The sequence below is a fragment of the Strongylocentrotus purpuratus genome, unplaced genomic scaffold (assembly GCF_000002235.5).
Source record: "Strongylocentrotus purpuratus isolate Spur 01 unplaced genomic scaffold, Spur_5.0 spur5_scaffold_12, whole genome shotgun sequence".
In the NCBI taxonomy this organism is placed as follows: domain Eukaryota; kingdom Metazoa; phylum Echinodermata; class Echinoidea; order Camarodonta; family Strongylocentrotidae; genus Strongylocentrotus; species Strongylocentrotus purpuratus.
In genome coordinates this window covers 27,979,058-27,998,962 of record NW_022145597.1, presented here as the reverse complement: position 1 = coordinate 27,998,962, position 19,905 = coordinate 27,979,058, and the positions used below count along the sequence as shown (strand labels likewise).

General features: G+C 35.2%; 1 protein-coding gene across 3 annotated transcripts in view; it reads right to left on the bottom strand.

Annotated features, from left to right (window-relative positions):
• Window positions 1-19,857, bottom strand: part of LOC580450 (G-protein coupled receptor GRL101) — a 37,037-nt gene extending 17,180 nt beyond the window's left edge. Inside the window, exons 1-5 of one of the 3 annotated variants that reach the window (XM_030982301.1) lie at window positions 19,555-19,857; window positions 11,987-12,124; window positions 5,808-5,942; window positions 5,271-5,388; window positions 1,036-1,110 (exon numbers count right to left, since the gene is read on the bottom strand). In XM_030982301.1, coding sequence (XP_030838161.1) covers window positions 1,036-1,110; window positions 5,271-5,388; window positions 5,808-5,942; window positions 11,987-12,124; window positions 19,555-19,648 — 560 coding nt within the window. In that variant the 5' untranslated portion in view covers window positions 19,649-19,857. The remainder of the gene's footprint in view (window positions 1-1,035; window positions 1,111-5,270; window positions 5,389-5,807; window positions 5,943-11,986; window positions 12,125-19,554) is intronic. The other 2 variants (XM_030982302.1, XM_030982300.1) reach the window with 2 other exon arrangements.
• Window positions 19,858-19,905: the final 48 nt, after the last annotated feature.

The window sequence follows — 19,905 nt, the reverse complement described above, 5'->3', positions numbered from 1 at the left end:
AATTAATGAGGCACTCCTTTAGCGCACAAGACATGCATTTTTTAACATCAATTTTCCATCCTTAAAACAAAGGTCTTTATCGCAGTTCTGACTTTGTATCAAGATAATTTTTTTAATAACTTAATCAAACGGGGCATTATATTACACGGAGAAAATGCGCTGTTATTGTCAGAGACCATGCACTTAACGGTATTAAAATCTAAATAGTGTCTTCCATTATTGATTTAAAAAAAATCTTTTTAACCCCTTAGACCAACCTCGATCTCGTCTGTCGGCACTCTACGGTGTAATTAATCTCCGTTTATTGAGGACTATTCATCGAAAGAAATCTCTAATTAGGTTAATAACACCTAAGGACCCAAGCTACATGGGAAATAAGATGATAAAGATGCTGGTATAATTGATTACAATCCAGAGATTTAATTACAACGCTCAGAGTCATTACAAAGTGGGTATGTTATATGCCGCTCTAACGTGTTTTATACCTGTTGAAATAGTACATCAAAGTAAATACACTATACAGGGACCCGTTTCACTAAGCCTTTTTTCCAATGAAATATGGCTAAAATATGGCTAAAATATGGCTAAAATCAGTGACAAATCTGCTGATAACCAATCAGAAGCAAGGATTTCAGTAGCTTATAACAAAAACTGTCATTTGTCACTGATGACAAGTTTTGTAAAACACCCCAGGTTTGTAGCACAGTTAATTAAGAGACAATTTGTATGACAAGAAATTTCTAAACAATAAAAAGTGACGTAACTATCATTCTTAATTAACTGTGGTTAGTTTTTGATTTAATAACGGTGTTTTTTCTGCCCTATTCTCTCGCTAAATTAAAAGTGCTTTCCTTGCATAATGATGTATGATTCATAGGGAATATATTATGTTTAATGTTCTATCGGTATAGGGAAGCTCTGTGTAATTCAAATAATCAGTATGTCAAATCAATCGTAAAACTCAAAATCTCGAAGTAAAACTCGAAATCTAGGTATAAAACGGCGAGTAATTAAGGCGTTCATATATATACTTACAGTCTTGTCAAAAGAGGATACTCGGCTTGAGTGATTGGCAATCCATACTGTAGGTCGGAGAAGTTCGTGAGTTTCCTGCAAACAAGTGCAAATCATAAGAAAATCATAAAAAATATAAGAATTTGTTATATTCATCATTTTGAACAGATTTTAAAGGAATTTTTTTTTATCGAATAAAATTCAACGTCCAGCTTATATAACCTTTAAACAATGAGGCTTACAGATGAAAGAAGTGGGTGAATGATGTGTACGATACATACGACGTAAATCCAAACTGTCAATGATGTATAGATAATGTTATGGGTGATTAATTAACGGCAAACTGTTCGTTCGTGAAAATTGTATTGCTTACGGGCCATCCTGTACTAGAAAAGAGGGGACATTTTCATAAAGGTTTTTAGCAATCCCCTATACTTTAAAAAAAAAAAAGGATTTAAATTGGGTAATCTAGAAGTACTATCTGAGAGACGGGGCAAAAAACTGCATTAATGGGAGGGGAGTTGACTTTTTGAAACTGCTTTGGTTTTGTTTTGCGATTGGATTTCATTTCTTTCATTACCCATTGTCGATGGTTCTCCACATTTATTTGTTATCATTCTGTGTAATTATAATATTGATGATAATAATAATAATAATATTTTAAAGTCCACTCCAAATTTGCATTAAGTTAAACCGAAAATGTAAATTCTTTTTGCGCAATTGATCGTGAGCCCGGCTGCCACTGAGCAGCTCCAGATCGACGTTGCTCTATTCCTTATTGTTGAACGCCAAACAAGGTAGCAGCAACTCCCGTCTTTTAACGTCTTTTGGTTTGACGCGACCGGGGTTCGAACCCACGACCTCCCGGTTGTGAGGCGGACGGTCTACTGACTGGGCCAACACACCGGTACACTTTAGATATGCATTAACTCCCGCGGGCTTTACTCAACTAAAATTGTTTGTCTAAAGTGATATCTTTGTTCAATAAGCCTAATATTCCTATACATGCTGAATTGAATTTACCCTTGAATATTTGATGACATTGCCTAAACTATTTTCATAACTACTTATCCACATCTTTGATACATCTTTCTAAATCTTATAAATATTGCTATGAGATGTTACCACTGTTATTTTGTTATGTTGCTTGTGTTTTTTATGTTTTTATTATAATGCAAATGTCAATTACTCTATAAAACAGACAATTACCAGCCTTGAGCTGCATGTCATTTTTTTTTTGGATAAACCAATTTAATTCAATTCAGTAAAATAAAATATAAAAACAGAAATCTGGTAAAAGTCGTGAAGCATATTTATTTCACGTAAATTACAAAATCTGCCTTCTTCCATTCATTTCACCCAAAATAGATCCGCCCGCAGGAGTTAATGCATATCCAAGGTCAATAGTGAAAGCGATATTTATTGAGTGCTATCATCTCACCCTCATGAACTACCCTGAAAATAAACGGTTTTTTTTAATAGGTAGTATAATAGACGGATCTCTCGAGGTAATAAGAGGGCTTCCCTAGGGACATAGTCTTGTTTCATTCTTCTTGTGACTGCGATTTGCTGTGACTAAAATGGAAGCCTAGACTGCAGAATATTAATTACTTATATGCATCAGGACAATGTATACGCGTTAAAGGAATTGTTTAACAATGTTAAATCTGAGATGAACGGCCCTACGTGTTATCAATGTCTGTGAAATTGTGTTATACTGAAGCCCTAAAAAAATCGCTTCAATGTGATCAAGAAGTGCCTCAAAAAGTTAAAACCTTTGAGTGACCGGTTTTACCATACTTGTTTTCCCCAGTTGACTGTAGTGTTATGAAAACCGTTTGGCAAACGCAAAATTTGATTTCGATTTTCAATCATAAATATCTTGATAATCAGACAGGCGATCGGCTTGTAAAAGTCATGGGGTTCCTGACTGACCTAAATGTTTATAATTATCACTACAGCATGAGCTAAATCAAGGATTCTTTTAAAAGGATCTAAGACGAAGTTACCGGATCCCTTTTAGGTTAGAGTTAGGGTAAGGCTATGAGTAATGGTGAGGTCTAGGATAGGGGTTAGGGACAAGGTTTAGTCCTTGCTAAGAGTCAGAGTTAGGGTATCATAGGAGCTAGATTTATAACTTATAACCATGTATTTTTATTTAGTAATTGTGTTTTTTTTAAACTCTAATCAAATGGTTTGTAGGACAATCTTTGCATCACATCTACATGACATTAGAAAACTTTAACATCGTCAAAGATATTTCGGCTTAAATTGGACCTTCCCAACGATAATTATAACATTTTAGTGTGTTTAAACAAATACGTCTATCAATTCTTCTCCATTAAGGGAAATTGGATCGTCGAGATTGGGTGAAGAGATAATAATTGTGAAAAGCATGATTACACATATACGTCTTTCTAAAGCTCTAATGATCATTACCTGATAAAATGAGTAATCGTAATGATCAAATATTGACTGTTCCTCCATTTAAATTAGTCTACCTGTCAATTTGTGATCAACACGAACATGAAGCGGAAATTTGTAATTCTATCTGGTCGACGTGTTTTGCTAAAAGGTTAACGATTTCGGAAGATGTAATTTTTATGATAAAGCACGCGAACGTTAAAGTCAAATCTATTTTCTCATTTGTAGATTCTGTCCTACTCGCCCACTTGGCGGACAATAAAATATTGTAGTCTACAAGTCTCACGTTTTTCCAACGAAAAGGCATTTGTTGGTATTACTCGTCTCTATACGTTCTGATCCTATCTGTTAAATCTATGGGCAGATATATGACGTATGCTGAGTAAAGAATAAGAAAGTTTAAACTCTACAAAGTAGTATATAACAAGATGAGTAATAACATGTGCTCTCAAATATAATGCCTTTCATGAATTGTCACGATGTCAAACATGGTAGGAGCTACATTAATATTCAGCACATAATTTCACCTCTCTTAGTGTAAAGGATTGGAGTTTGACTTTTTCACGAGTAATATTAAAAGTATAAGAGATGTCGTTTTTTTAGAGAGAGATGGAGTAAACCTCACGCTTAAAATATTCGAATCCACTCTCGAAAATTTGATCCAAACCATTTCTTCAAAGTAGCTTCCATGATAATTTGGAGTGAATTCAACTTCAATACGAAGTGATCCCGACTATCACTCCTGAAATAGTTGATTTCCACTAATCCTAAGAAATTATTTTTTCAGCACGATGTAGATTTTGGACACATCGTGTTTCAGCGTAGTAAAGACGTAATAACGACGTAATAAGGACGTGAAACATTATGTCAAGAACGTGTTGTGATCAAATACACAATAGATGTACTCTGCACGTACTTAAGAAACATTTTTGTTAAAGTGATATGTCCAGAAAGTTACATGCAGTTACACAAATTGTTTTACGTTCACATTCAAATGTGAAGCGTCTGCAGCGAGCTCAGAACCGTGCTGCAAAGTTGGTTTTCGGGCCAGAAGTACGACCATGTAACACCTTTCCTACAACAACTTCATTGGCTCCCGTTTGAAAAGCGCATAACATACAAAATTCTGACTATTACATACAAATGTCTTAATAATTCTGCTCCCAACTACCTCACGAAACTCTAAGCATCAAACAGCAAGACCAGGGCTCCGATCAAGCAATGACCCAGCACTACTCGCAGTTCCAAGGACCAATACATGTACAGGTGACAAATCCTTCTCTTCTGCTGCACCACGTATCCCCCAGAACGTACGGACGTCGTCATCCCTTTCTCAGTTCCAGAAGTCCTTAAGACATTTCTATTTAATACTTAATCTGTACCTGTAATATTACATGTAGTTTATAAGTTATTTTGTAAGACAATTTTTTTATGCGTAATCAGGAAATCAGTTCATAAGTTATTTGTTATTGATATTCTTATATATGTATATGATATGTAAAGCGCTGTGATACATTTACTGTAATGAGCGCTATATAAATGCAAATATTATTATTATTATTATTATGTTTCCACACAGCTTTACTTTGCACATATTCATGTATTTCATGTATTTAATTTGTTTCATTTGCTTCATTGTATCTAGTATATGTACACTGCAAAGCGTAATTTTAAAGCATTGCTGCTTCTACATGTTCCTTTCCTGTATTTTGAATAAGAATCGAATAGATAAATATAGGAACAAATAATAAATTGATTAAATAGATAAGTAATTAAATAAATGAATAAAGTGTTAAGACAATATCAGAGCCATCACGGTAGTCTTTACTTACAAGTATCGTATTGTTGACGGGAGCGTCAAAGATCCCAGGTTGTTGATTAGTCCGTTCATGTCACATGACGCTCCAACCTTCGAGCAAAACGAGCATGTACTACTACAATTTACTGCCTCTGTAGCGAAATGAAGAGAACATTAATATGTTAATGATTTATTCATTTATGTTCATTTATGTTACAGGTATTTTCTTCTTTTGTTATTCGTTTAACCATTTATTCATTCAATCACTAACTTATTAATTTCGTTGGCTATGTTCTTTTCTTCTTAGATTTTTCGTTTATTCAGTCAATTAATTAAAAAATTTACTTGTCGATTCACTTTTATAAATAATTTTGTTTTCTAACTTACCGTTTCATCTCATAAATCTATCAATTTATCAATTAATTCACCATTTTTAATAATTTTTTATCTCTGTTAATTAATAAATCCATTCATTCACTTATCTATTAATTTTCAGTGATTCATTCGTTTGTTCAACTCTTGATAAAGTTTCTTTTGAAATAAGATTTATTTAATCAAGCTTATGGCCTACCGCAATATATCTCGTCGCTTTGATCAGCACAGTCTGGTTTTCCGTCACATATGGATGTCAACTGAACACATGTTCCTGTTGTGTTGAAGCAGCGCATCTGTTCGGGTGTTTTGCAACTTTTGAAGTCTTTATCACCTGATTTAAAGAAATGAGATAAAAAATATCGAAGTCTTCATCACTTGACTAATTTTGACTTATTGAGTTGGTTCATGCTTTTTATTTTATTTCTCCATTGGTCCATATAATGACTCAATAACAAAGAACATAAAAACTTAAGGTATGATTTAAAAAAAATATACAAACAATAATATCTTCATGTCAAACTCATATTTACATATAAACATATCATAACGAAATTTAATATTTTTATCACATATTATTATAAATTCAAAGTATTAATTATTATCCGAACTATATCCGTGGAAAAAGTGCAGGAGACCGAAATCATGAGCGATGCTTGGCTAGGATGGCGGCATCAAACAAAAAAATGTTAGGTGAAATTAAAATGTAAATAGATATAGTAAATAGTAGAACACCATGCTCTGGGGGCTGTAGCTAGCTGGTCAATCTTGCACACGCGATTGCAGAAGAATGGCAATCCTGTCTGCTTAGGAGTGATATCAAGGATCGCTTCGTTTGGTGGTGGAAATTCACGCTCCAAGCGAGGATCGCTTCGTTCGGTAGTAATTCACGCTCCAAGCTCCTTGGAGCGTGAATTGTCACCCCCAAATACCTAAAAGAGTGGATTGCCTAATGCGACAGTTATTTCAGTTTGCTTATCATTATACGGATCTGTAAAATGGCGCCCGGCTGGAAAACTCCCCTAGGATTAGAAAATATGCATACACTGTGTGCAGGCAAGCCCGAACACAATGGCAGAGGTAATAATATGTCTGTAAAGCGTTTAGAAACTTCGTCCATGTATTAAGCGCTATATAAACTTAGAAAAATGTTGTTATTAATATTATTTTTTTATTATTATTATCGTTATTATTATTGAATCCACTCTCGAAAGAATAATTCAAGCAACTACTTTAGAGTTGATTTCAAGATATTTTGGAGTGGATGCAACTCCCAAACGAAGTGATACCTAATATGAGTGGAATATAGAGAAGATTTGTAACCCCTATTTTTGATGAGAGTAAATTCCTTATAACACTGGGCCTAAAACTATACCTATAACTATAACTTTATCCCCGAAACTTGACCTTAAAAAACAAGCAAGAACCGTTATGTTTGTTGAAATCAAGCCTCTTGTAGTGAATATCGCTGCAGTAATTAATGTCAGATCACGATAACAATATAACGAACATTTGTTGCGTTATTCAGAAGGTTTGTAATTCCGAAAGTGAAATAGGGCTCTTTATTCCGAAGTTTTTTCGTAATTCCGAAAAATATTACAGGGTTGTGATTCATTTTCTGAATTAGGAATACAGCACTTCCAGTGCATGCCAACATGTTGTATGATCCTTAGTCGGAGAGATTTTGCAATTTCCCTAGTCTTGCAAAAGATTTCATTCACTACCGTCACTTCGTGAAAATAGGGACGAAGTGACCGATATTTAAAGGCTTGAGGGACTCCAAAATCGTGTTGCCTGAGTTGCTTGAGACAGAGAAAGGCACGACTCTTCATCTCCCTTGCTCTAACAATTGCGTTGGTTACCCGTGAAAAAGCGTATTGTATTTAACGTTTCACCAGCATTCTATAAAATAAATGCAGAAGGAAATGTAAACCAAATTATACAACTAAGCTCTTCATAATCCTACACTCCACCGATTTCCACGTCTCAACTCGAAATGGATGAGTGTACTTTCTCTCAATACGGTTCCAAAATACGGAACACCCTCCATTCTTTCCACCTCGATTAACTCTTTTAAAAAGAACTTTAAAAACGTTCTCTTCAATAATGTAATTTGATATATTATATTGTGCCTTCTCATGCTTATTTCCTTTCTAGCCCGCATTTCTCTTTCCTTATCTTCTTCTCAACCCAACATGCAGCTCGTCATTTTTTATTATTTTCTGTACCCCCGATCTTTCACTTCTTTGTGTCATTGTCTACTCTTTGTATTATGACCGTGTTCTTCTATCTCTGTCGTGTAAAGCATTGTCTTGTCCCTTTCTCATCTCTGCTGGCACCCCCCTTTTTCTTTCCCCTATTTTGTAGTTCCTTTTGTAGTTACGGATTAGTTAATTGTTTTAAATGCTTATAATTGATTCGTAATGTTTTGTTGGAAACATGAATAAATTAAAATTGAAATTGAAATCGAATAACTGAATGTCCTTTTGTATTTCTTTCCCGTATTTTATTATTTGTCATCAGCAATAATTTGTCATGTAAAGCGCATTAAGCAATATTTGATTTGATTTAGCGCTGCTCAGTGGCTGCCGGGCTCACGATCAATTGGGCAAAAAGAATTTCCGTTTCGGTTTAATAAAATTTGGAGTGGACTATTAGATTATTATTATTATATCAAAGGCATCAAAAGCAATTTGTATGTATGTTAGTGATTGCACTGCTTTGTTCGATACATTTATTACAGGTTCTTCTTGAGCTTCTTTCTTCTTTCGTTATAATTTGATAGCAGTAAGTCATACTTGACTATTGTTGCCAATTAATTATTGTCTCCTCTCTCTCTCTCTCTCTCTCTCAGAACTGTTGTAGTGTCTTGTAAAACTAAAAGTAATAGTGAACAAGAATCGTGGAAAAAAACGTAAAGTGATCGATGTTCACTGTTGGAGGCTTATATATTATTTTCATCGAAGAAAAAAGTCATGATATGGTTGCATTGTCCTCTTTATTTTACTTCAACTGAATAACTATAGGCTTTTCATTTACTGACCTAAATGCGTTTTGGATAATTGACAAGAAATCACGCGTCACGAGGTCCATTTTTACCCGCTATTCCTGAAGCAGTCACTTTTTTTCTCTAAAGTAAAGGTCATCATTTTTCTCTTGACAAGGTTCGTGTAACGATTTCCGTTTCCATGTTTATAACGATTTGAAAGACATATTGATCAAAAGCCATTTAAAATGAGACTTTCACGGGGTAAGGACTCGGATAGAATCTTTCTGGCATGAAACTCGTAAAAAAAATAAAGAGAACAAAACGTTCATGGACTTGTATTGAGCCCGATTTAACATGGTAAAGAAAAAATGAAGTTTTGACTTGAAAACTTTTATGTGATACAGATCAATGCCTTGCTCGGAACTTAAACAGTTAAGTGCAATATCATGGAATAAACAGATCACACGAAATATGCCATTACGGCGTGTTTTATTTCTTTAAACTCTTCGAGATCGTGTGACTTTTTATTTTCTCTGATTCGATTTACCTTCAATCTTCAAAATAGAGATAAAACTACTTCACAAACATCGAGCTCAAAAGAAAAAAATCAAGTGCCGAGTGATGTCTGAAGAAGAAACAAATTTACGAAGAATTTCAACAAAGTGTGATGCGACAATTTTAGTTCTAAAAATAAAGAGAAAACTTTTTCAAGCGAGACAGATGTAGTTCCGTATATGAACACAATTATTTCACCAGTAGGTGATTGAAAGTTGTGAATCGTTATTTGTTTGCGACAAAAAAATAGCAACCTTCTCGGTTACTTCAACAAACATATCTTCTTGAAAAAGCATATGGCGTCTTTAAACACAAACTTATGAACAACTTTATTGATTTTCTTTTGCAATCAGTGTCCAATGTCTGGTCGATTTCATTGAACGATTTTAGAAGAGTATAACCGCTGAAATGCAGGTCAAACTAGTTTGTAAACACAGTGAGAAGGAAAGGTTATCAAACGAGATTGGGTGCCGGGGCTCCCAACACTTTAGAGGCAATCACAATCCAGCATTTTGGATAGAACAATAATATTACTGCAATTCTTTTGCCCAGGGGTACCTACAATTTCCAGATCGGTTCTTTAATTTTAAAAAACGATTGATGCAAAACTGGCATCAAATAAAAATGCGATGTTTTCTATAATTGAAACCGAGATGATAAACCTGAACTAAATTCGTGAGATTGTTTACATAGGAAGGTCTGTTTTGGACGGCTTATTTTACAACTAATTTATGTTTCACCTTATAACTCTGAAAATGAAATTGAAAGATGCAGCTATAAAATAAACCAAATATCCAAAATGATTTGAATCTATTAAGAGAAATATTAAGTTATTGACACAAACGATTTGCAGCCAATAATATTACTTTACCTTCACCTGCACACACAAATGCACAAACGTGCAATTTAATTTTTTTTTTACCTCCATTCTGTCAATATTCTTAATATGCTTCAAACTATTCGCATAAAATGTTTAGACCTTCTAAAAGCTAAGTAATGTATAAGAAAAGGAGAAAATATTATATAGAAGCACCCAATCGACGTACATGACGCGTAATCTCATTCACGAGTACATGCTTTTCAGCAATATTCCCAGCTAGTTTTTGGCATATCTTTTTTGTCCCATTTCTCTTTTGTGTTTAAATGCCACTCCGTTACCAGTGCATCGTTTTAAAAGCGTTCCATTGCGATTGATTCAAATCGATCGCATCTTGATATCAATTGCAACTGTGTACTGAAGAAATGGCGCTCCTTTTGATGTGTGTATAGGTCTGCGATTGATCGATCCGGATCAACAGCAACTAAAAAGTCCTATTTTAAGTTGGTGTAGATATTTTTGTATAAAGTTCCTTTCTCTGCTTTAGGGGAAAGGAGAATGAAGCCTTAATTGTGATGTATTATATGGGTAGAAGCTTCCAAACCATCAAATTGCCATTATTGTTCGATTTTAAAAACATTTTTGAAAAGATTCTTTACCCCCCCCCCCCACATTATCTGGAAAATGTATGCTTCCTTTCAGAATTTAATTTTAGACTCAATTTTTTTTTTCTCTCTGGTTTCCATTAACAAATTCAATGACAGTAATATCATTTTCAGATGCATGATGGAACCATTTTTTCATTAATGTAGAAAATGGGTCATCTAAGTAATTCAAAATCCTTAGATAACATCGTCATATTGTGAGAAACTTCTGATTTTATCAAAGTTCTCAACACGCCTCATTGACTTTATTTCCTTCACCCTAATGTTCTTGCTTTTAGTTCAAATCTGCATGTATAATAGGAATTCAGTGCGGCGGTAGGAAACGTAAAGTATCTAGCATTTCAGTTGTTAGAGTGTACGAAAGTGTATATGAACGTAAACAATTATATATGCCTGCTGAACACAAGGCGTAGCTTTCATTGCGTTATTACCTGTTCTAATCAAGTTTCAGAAGGCAATTAGTCGAAGAGCCATTATTTCAATACCATACTTGCACTAATCATTTTACATTTACTTTGTGCTCAATGCCACTCTCCCATCGTGCGTCAAACCACAAGTCTCTGACGCAACCATACGTCAGGGAATGACGAACGATTGCGTCAACAAATGACGCTTCGTGTGCAACAGACATGACAAGTCGCCATGCGCTTATTGAACTGTAGCAACTGTAGCGCCAAGGCCGCAAGTCGTCGAAAGTCAAAGTGTTCTCACCATTCACTTTCCTATTTCGTCGCAGAGTGTGTTTAATATAATAAACTTTTAAATGTGGCAAAATATATTATTAATTTACCCAGTTCAGAATTCTTTGAATAAAATTATAAAGCTGTGAGTTCAAGGTACAGGATGAAAAATCGTCCATGTAATCATCTCTAATAAGCACTCGCTCAATTGAATCCACGCTACCTTGATTTTTTGGTATTGGTATTGGTATTTATTTTCCATCACAATATTAAAAACAATACAAAGAAAATGCATGTACATAGTAAAATTCAATAATATAGTGAATGGCTGGATAGCCCATTCAGCTTTGTTAATATAACAAAGCTGTTCTTCATTGGGGTCCAGGAATTAAGATATCAATAGTTATTATTGTTTAATCCACCAAAAGATCCACCAAACACACAACGTAACCAAGGCGTCCAGGGGCGTTAAAATCTTTATAGAACGTTTATATCCCAATAACGATTTATATTTCTTAGGGATCGGGCGTTCCTAAGATATTCACAAAACCTCCTAGGGACGTTAAAACGTTTATGTATACATACGTAGGTCATGGACGTTCAGTGTCCCAGGGGATCTGGCAAGGATTTGACTGAAGACAATAAAAGTTGAAACATAAAAATAAAACTTACTACACAGAAATTCGTCATCATCTTGAGGACAAATTGCTGTTCCGTCACAAAGATCATCCAGGTCATAGCTAACATCACTTCCGGTGCACCAAAAATCCCCTTCCGGTTGTTGCGTCGTTATCAGACCGAATTCATCCGCTGTAAAATGAGAAATGAAGTATATCTGTGTTAAAGAGCACAGTGGTGTATTGGTAAAGTCTCTCGACTCTTTAATAAGCAAGAAATGCGATTCTGTCTAGGTGCCCACAATTTCATGTCCTTGTATAAGGTATTTTGCCCACATTTGTCTCTCTCGACACAGGTGAATTGAATGGTTACCTGGGAATGCTGGGGTAGTGATACTCACGGGGCACACAGGAAGAGCAACATTAATCCTGATGTGGCTACCAGTGGTTAATGAGACAAAATCATTATCAACCTTGTACTACACATTATGACGAGCAAAAATTTAAAAAAAAAAGAAGAAGAGATAAGTATATAGACAAGAACTTTTGTGTCGATAAGAATAAACTTGTGAAATATTACAACGCTTTGTATCCACTGGATTGATCTTGCAATCTGTTTCAATAGCGTATTTGACCATGTCAATGTAATATAGACAGGGGAAATATGACGTAATAATTAACGCTGATTCCAACCGTAATTACAGGCTGTACGTAACTTTAAACCCAATAACAAACCCAGCCCTATGCAACCTTATATGTTTGACTATATAAAGTCTGGAGCAAGCGTCGCCAGTCGAGCGATTAGTAAGCCTCTAGTCGAATCGAGGATGGTCGCGTTTATCCAATTTGAGACGTGATACCAGAAGAAGGGAGTCAAGAGGGGGCATGGCTTCATGGCTTTCTTGTTCTCTAGCTCCCTGTCTAATTGTTACTCTCACTCTTTGTCTCCTCTCTCACTCTCTCTCTCTCTCTCTCTCTCCCCTCCACATTTTACTCCCCTAAGCTCCTTCATGACAGAATGGACCTATTCCTTTTTGTGGGTTAAAATGCACACTTTATTGTTGTTGTTGTGAATATCCCCTACCTTTCTCCCTTTGCGCCCCTCCCCTTGAACGACTAAGTTGGATGGCTGGTGAAATGATCAATTCACCAGCCGTTGATCGACTAACATTTCTTGCAAGGTGATATGAGGTACTCACTTTTTGTTGTTTTTTTGTCTCATTTAATAAAATCCACATATAAACCAATTACTTTGTGAAATCATTGCAACATGTTAAAATGTGTGAAATATGAAAAAACAACCTGAAACTGAAACTGAAACTGAATTTGTATTGATGCGACCTAGATCCGAAACAAGAAATGGTTCGTTAATTGTTGCAGTTCCTATTTTCCTTCCTTGTATCTACGCGGTGGCGGTGTAAAATCTTAACTTTAGATCGATAATAATTTAAAAGTTATAACTCATATCAAACTGAAGTTTTTGTACAGATTGCTGAGTGTACCATAGACGGTACCGCTGTACCAACTCACATCTTCCTCATCTTGCGAGCTTGTAGTTCCAGAACATCTTCTCAATGTCATGATTTATTGTCTAGGTCATCAAAGAAGCAACTATAGCACAATGTAGTTTTCATATGAATTCAAATCATCATTTTTAAAAGAGCACTAGTAGAAGAACAACTTCACTTTTTTTTTTAAAATCACCCTTTAATATTGCTTTAGACTTGTTATCTGTCAATTTTTTTAAAAGAAGAACAACTTAACTTTAAAACAAGTCACGTACCCTTCAATTTCTTTAGACTCGTTATCTTTCAAAGTATTTTTGGTAACATCGACAGAAAAAGGTTTCACTGCATTTATACGTGTATACACGATTTCATAACGTATAATATCCCTTAATTCAGAGGATTTGAAAGCCACTTTTCAGGAATTGTATCAGGTATTAATACTAATCGCTGAATCTTCCCTGTATAGTGGTTGAATCACTCTGTTGATAGTGAATCCCACTATTTACAGCGTGGATTTTCACTCAAAACAAAGTGATCCCTAATATAGTAATATGACTGCCTTAAAGGGGAATTCTACCGCTAATGTTAAGTTGGTTTTACTTGAAGCAGGTCGGTCAAAGTTAAAGTTAATTCTGATTAAAAATAAGAAAGTTATGAACTTTTGAAGTTGCGATCAATCAAATACAAATTGGCAGCTCTGTGGCGTATTTTGCGAGCCCCCCTCCCATATGCACCTTAATACATACATCGACAAAATCTGAATTGTTTTCTTTTCCCTCAAGAAAATCAAGCAAAAGGAGGGGGTTGACTCACAAACGAACCCCCACCCTAGATCCGCCCCTGATCTTACCAGCACCATAAAGATAAATAATGCAATTATTAACTCCTGTATATTTGTAATAATATCTAGGTATACTCAGTGATTTAATTCATTCAGCGAAAAGTTTTACAATTTTGAAAACTAAAAAATTATTGATACTACAGAAAAGTACCAATGAAAAGTGAAATATTTTCGGAGTAATTCACCAGAATGAACAGAAAGCCGAATTCAGATAATATAAGCGGAAGCTTAAGGAACTAAGCTAGACGAAAAGCTGTAGTTTGTCTGTTTTTCTTATATACCAAATAAATAATAAATTTCATCATTTTGTCACGGTTACATGCACCGAGCCCTAATTGATGCATTTACTAAGCAACGAACAAATGTATCTTTGTTTCGCTATTTTATTCATGTATGGTAATCAGCGGAAAGCAGACAGCGTTCGCTAATTAAAATTAATATTGATAATGGAATTGTCCTAATTAAAATGTAATATTTGGTGTATTTTCTCATGGTGTTTCAGTGATGAAATAGCAAACAGTTCACATTACGATAATTGTTTCTTTTTACGTTGAAGCCCTCTAAAGTGTTTAGGAGCCCCAAATTGGCCAAAAATTTGATGGCAAAATTTCACTTAAATTGTACCATAACATGAAAAAGGATGTTATTTAAAACACACTTCTACAAAGATTCCCTCCCCCCCCCTCTAAAATGTGTTTGAAGACAAATATTGATAAAAGAATATAAAATTTGGGTTTTCTGTTGTGCACAGAAAACCTAAATGTTGTATTCTTTCAGATAAATGGTATTTATTGATTCATTTCCATGTATCGCAGTTACAAGTAACTGAATTGTGCATGAATAAAACATTGATGGTGAATACAATTATACATTTCATATATCACAGTAAAAAGTAACTGAATTGCACATGAGTAAATTGCTGGAAAAAGCAAGTATACATTTCAAGATGTCACACTACAATCTACATAATTATGAAGAGCGTGTATATACCATTAATCTTATACAATATTTCAATTTAAAAATTTGAGTTAAAAAAGAAAGAGAGATAGGAAAGCAGGAGAGAGAGAAACAAAGAGAGATAAAGAGAGATAAAGAGAGAGAGAGAAAGAGAGAGAGAGAGAGAGAGAGAGAGAGAGGGAGAAAGGGGACAGATGGACAGAGAGGGAAAACAATTATGTACATGCTGATAAAATACAAAGATACATTGCAAGACAAATATGAATATTATTAGGTGAACATTAGAGATATTAAAATATAAATATAGATATGCATCGCATTCTTCATGTCATAAAAATTACATTGACAAACTTGGTAAAAAATCAGACCTCAAATTTATGAATTAATTATATACTATTTGTTTCAAAGTATATTAAATACAATCATAAAAAACTTTTGTTATACAAGCGTATCAAATCTGGGATTGGGCTATTCTGCATACGTTTAGTTTTGCACCTGGGTTCAGGGATCTTGTTAGTTCTTCGCAAAGTTCTATTGTGTGCTCTTTGGGGTATAAATTGTTTGAACTGGTTTGTGCATGATAGAGTTTTTTTAAAGAAGGTAACACATAAGTCATTTCGACGACTTTCCAATGTTTGTAATTTCGATTTAGTAAGAGCGTTTGCGTAACTATGGTAATCCTTTCTAAAGATAATCCTCAATGCACGTTTTTGTATTCTTTCTATGCGTTGTTTTTGTGCACTAGTGAGGCCTCCGCTCCAAACTTGAGTAGCATATTCAAGGATTGGGCGAATATAGCCAATAAAAATAGTAATCAGATCTTCATGTGAAAAACCGAACTTCCCTAAAGAACGGAGCATATATAGTTTCGCATTCGCTCTTTTTTCAATATCTCTGACATGGGCTTCCCACTTCAAATCGTTTTGTATCGTGACACCAAGTAATTTCACCTGTGAAACAGTTGAAAGAACACAATTTTCGAGAATGATGGAAGACTGATTGACTGGTACTCTTGAAAAGCAAATCAATTTCATCAATATTCGACTTCAAACACATTTGTTTTGAAAAATGTGTCTTCAATGCCATCCTCTTTCATATTGCATATCAAAACTTTTGAAGCTAAATGGAATTAAAGAATTAAAGAAAACGCGTTATTCATACTATGTGCACACATGATATTACATATCCCGAATCGCTGTGCACTGAGCCTGTATCATTCCACCACTGTTCATTGTATTATTAAAGTCCGTGGACCGTGACAGAGGCTATACAGTGTGAGTAAAAAAAAAAGTTTACACCTAGAAAATTGCTAATTATTTTAAAAATCAGCGATGAACATTAAACTGTTATATGTCTTATGAAAGAGTGTTTTATCCCAAATCATTTGGTACCATTTTTGTGTGGTATGTGTTCACGCTTCGATGAACAGGAGGCATTGTTTGCGAGAGTGCAAAAATTGACTTATGTTAATTCTGCCATCAAATTTTTGGGGTTCCCAACATTTTAGAGGGGCTTTACTTTCTTTGATGTTTTAAATTTGATATATACTAAACTAAAACAACGAACCTTTTAAGAACATAATTAAAAAGGGATTAGGAGCAATATTAAATGGGTGGTAACAGTATTGTGGAAGAGTATAAGCCCCACCTATAGTCCGGGGTTAAGTTTTTTTCACTTTCTTTTCACACTAGCAAAAATGTGCTTAACCCGGACTATAGGTGGGGTTAAAGGGGTGGGGGTTAGCCTCCCCCCTATTGTCCGGGGTTAAGCTTATTACACTTTCTTTTCACACTGGCAAAAATTTGCTTAACCCCGGACTATAGTTGGGGTTAAAGGGGGGGGGGTCTATAGAGTGAACATTAACTCTTTTCTTAATAAAGAGCACTCTAAAATCAATCGATATTCACTCCTAAACAAGTGATCACTGATGTCATTCCCAAGAAAGTGAAAATAGAGTGAAAATTCACTGTTTTTTTTAGAGAGAGTACGCTCCCATAAGTGGTTACAGATAATATTATTATTAACAACAACAACCCTTTTGATTATGCCATGCGTCTTTCCTGTTGTCTTCAGTATGTCTATCCATGTCTTTTTTTTTATACCCAGTAAGAAAGAAAAAAAAAGATATTAGAATTGGGGGTAGTTAGGATGCGGGTACTTGTAGCAGGATTCCAGAAAGTCGTGTTTTACCCAAACTGACTATTGAAAAAAAAATTCTTTAACAAAAAAATACAATTGCTACGAATCTGACAAAAATGGACTTCAAAACCAAAGCGGGCAAGCGATCATAATGTCACGCATGTAGAGAAATTCCATACTAATGAAAAACAATCAAAACCCTTCTGCATTGCCCGTATATTCTCATCCTTCATTACTCAGATAATGACTCACAGACTTCATCAATATCAAACTGTATGGGAAAGCTTGCCAGACCGACCAAGCCAGCTTTTATTCGAATTGTATCTTTTTGAACAATCTTGTTATATAATTTTGAACATCAAAATAATTTCAGTTTTTAAGCTCATTCTTGATTTTCAAAATAAAAATATCAAATGTAAATATTCTTAACATTGCATAATTTCAATCTCAATCGTCAACGTTCACACCTAGGTATATAATGACGTTGTATTAAACATTGCAAAATATTAAATTTGATCTGCTTTGATCCGTAACCTGCATGGGGCTTTGCCTTTTTGCCCCACGCCCGGACCGATTCCCTAGATTGAAAAAACCAGAGATAAACTAAATAAGGCAAATGCTCTGGAAAAACCTAATGGCAAATCGTCCCAATAAAAATGATTTATTCGAATCTCTATACGACAAACAAAAACACCAAACTATTGTTCTGTATTAAAATTTTCCCTTTCCCTCTCAATACAATAACTTTCACCTGCCTAAGTTATTCAAACCATCCCGCCTCGCGGGATCGTGACGTCTCGCCACTCCTATTACGTGGATCATTAAAACGGATCCGCATATACAACATTTTCCTGCTATACGTTGTCTCTCTCTCTAAGTGCCATATCGTTTGACTTTGGCGATCATGCTGTTCCACAACCCTCGGCTCCTAGCCTTCTGTATTAGTACCACTCCCAGTTCTTTCAATCCTCTCTCTTCCAACAATTTCTGCAGACTGTCCATCCAAAGTATCCTCCTTCTTCCCCTACTCCTTCTTCCCACAATTTCCCTGTCAAAGCAAGATTCCCTAGGCCTTCTTTACGTGCAATGTGACCCATGAACTTCAACTGCCTAATTAACATCTCACGTATCATTTTCCTTTGCACTCCAGCTCGTGTAAGAACTTCCTCATTACTAACTTTGTCAGTCCAGGGGATTTTCATCATTCTTCTTAGAAACCACATTTCGCAACTTTCCAAACGCTTTTTAGTATCAGAGGCTAAAGTCCATGTTTCACTACCATAGTCCTTGTTTTCACGAAGTGACGGTAGCGAGGAAAATCGTAACGCAAAGTGAATGCAATTTGTTTTCATTACCGTCACTTCGTGAAAACAGATTACTGGGTAGATGTAACAATTCAATACCCTTATTCTGGTCCTCATACACATTGTTCGATTTGTCAGAATTTTGCCTAACTTTGAAAATGCAGTTGTACCGCAGGAAAATACAATTCCCTGCGTTTTTACCTTCTCTTCTCGCCCTCTTCCTGAACGCTGGTTATACCTCTTCACTCGATTAAGTATGTCATTATAATTGATTGGTTTTTTTAGGGGATAGTCCACCATTGTTTTTTTCCCTCAATATATCCACCGTGACTCCTCTTCCGCCATGTCTGCATTTGCTAATATGCTCTATACGAGGACTGGCTATTACCATGGTGTTGTTTTACTCATATTATATGCTTGTATTTTACATGTATGCATATGTTTCATACTTTGTATTGGAAAAAAACATCCTCAACTTATTAATCCTGTTGAGTATTAACGAAGAAGTTCAAGTAAAAGAATATCATAAGATAAGTTTGCATTTGCGAAATTAGTTAAACTTAAGTTGTAAATTTAGGTGGTGAAGTAGTTATACGGGACGTATCGGCGCACAATAATTACACAAATATTGTCATTGAGAAAATGATTTGATGAAGAAAGAATATCTCGTTACAGTCAAATAGATGACAACAACAGTATTTATCTGCAAAAAAGAATAAAGGGATTTCTTTCGGTTCCTAGTGTGCTACTATAGTACTAATATCGTATTGCTCTATACTATAGTAGGTTTATCTGGCTGGGTACTAGGCACATACTTCATAATTACTCAACCATTATTATAATTGCAAACAAAGTTAGATAAGTATAGACTCACTCGTAACAGAAGTCAGTTGTCCATGTGTCTGGAATCCCAACAGCAAGACTCCAAGAAAAAGATGGGTAAACACGAGACGAAAAACACAAAACATGATTCTACCACTTCAGCTTGGTAAGTGGACAGCGTACTCTGACGATCACTGCCTCCAGATCCAAAAAGCAAAACGCAACTAATCCGCACGGTGTGTTCAACGCGTATGGAGAGCTGGGAACTATTAATTGTTTGCTTGAAACTGTCAGTAGCTTGTACTTACTGATGCTTGAAACTAGAGCAGTAAGCTGACTAGTGGTAGATCAGAGCTGTACGGCTCCACTCAAGTGAGGGCGTCCCAGTTTTTGAAATAGAACG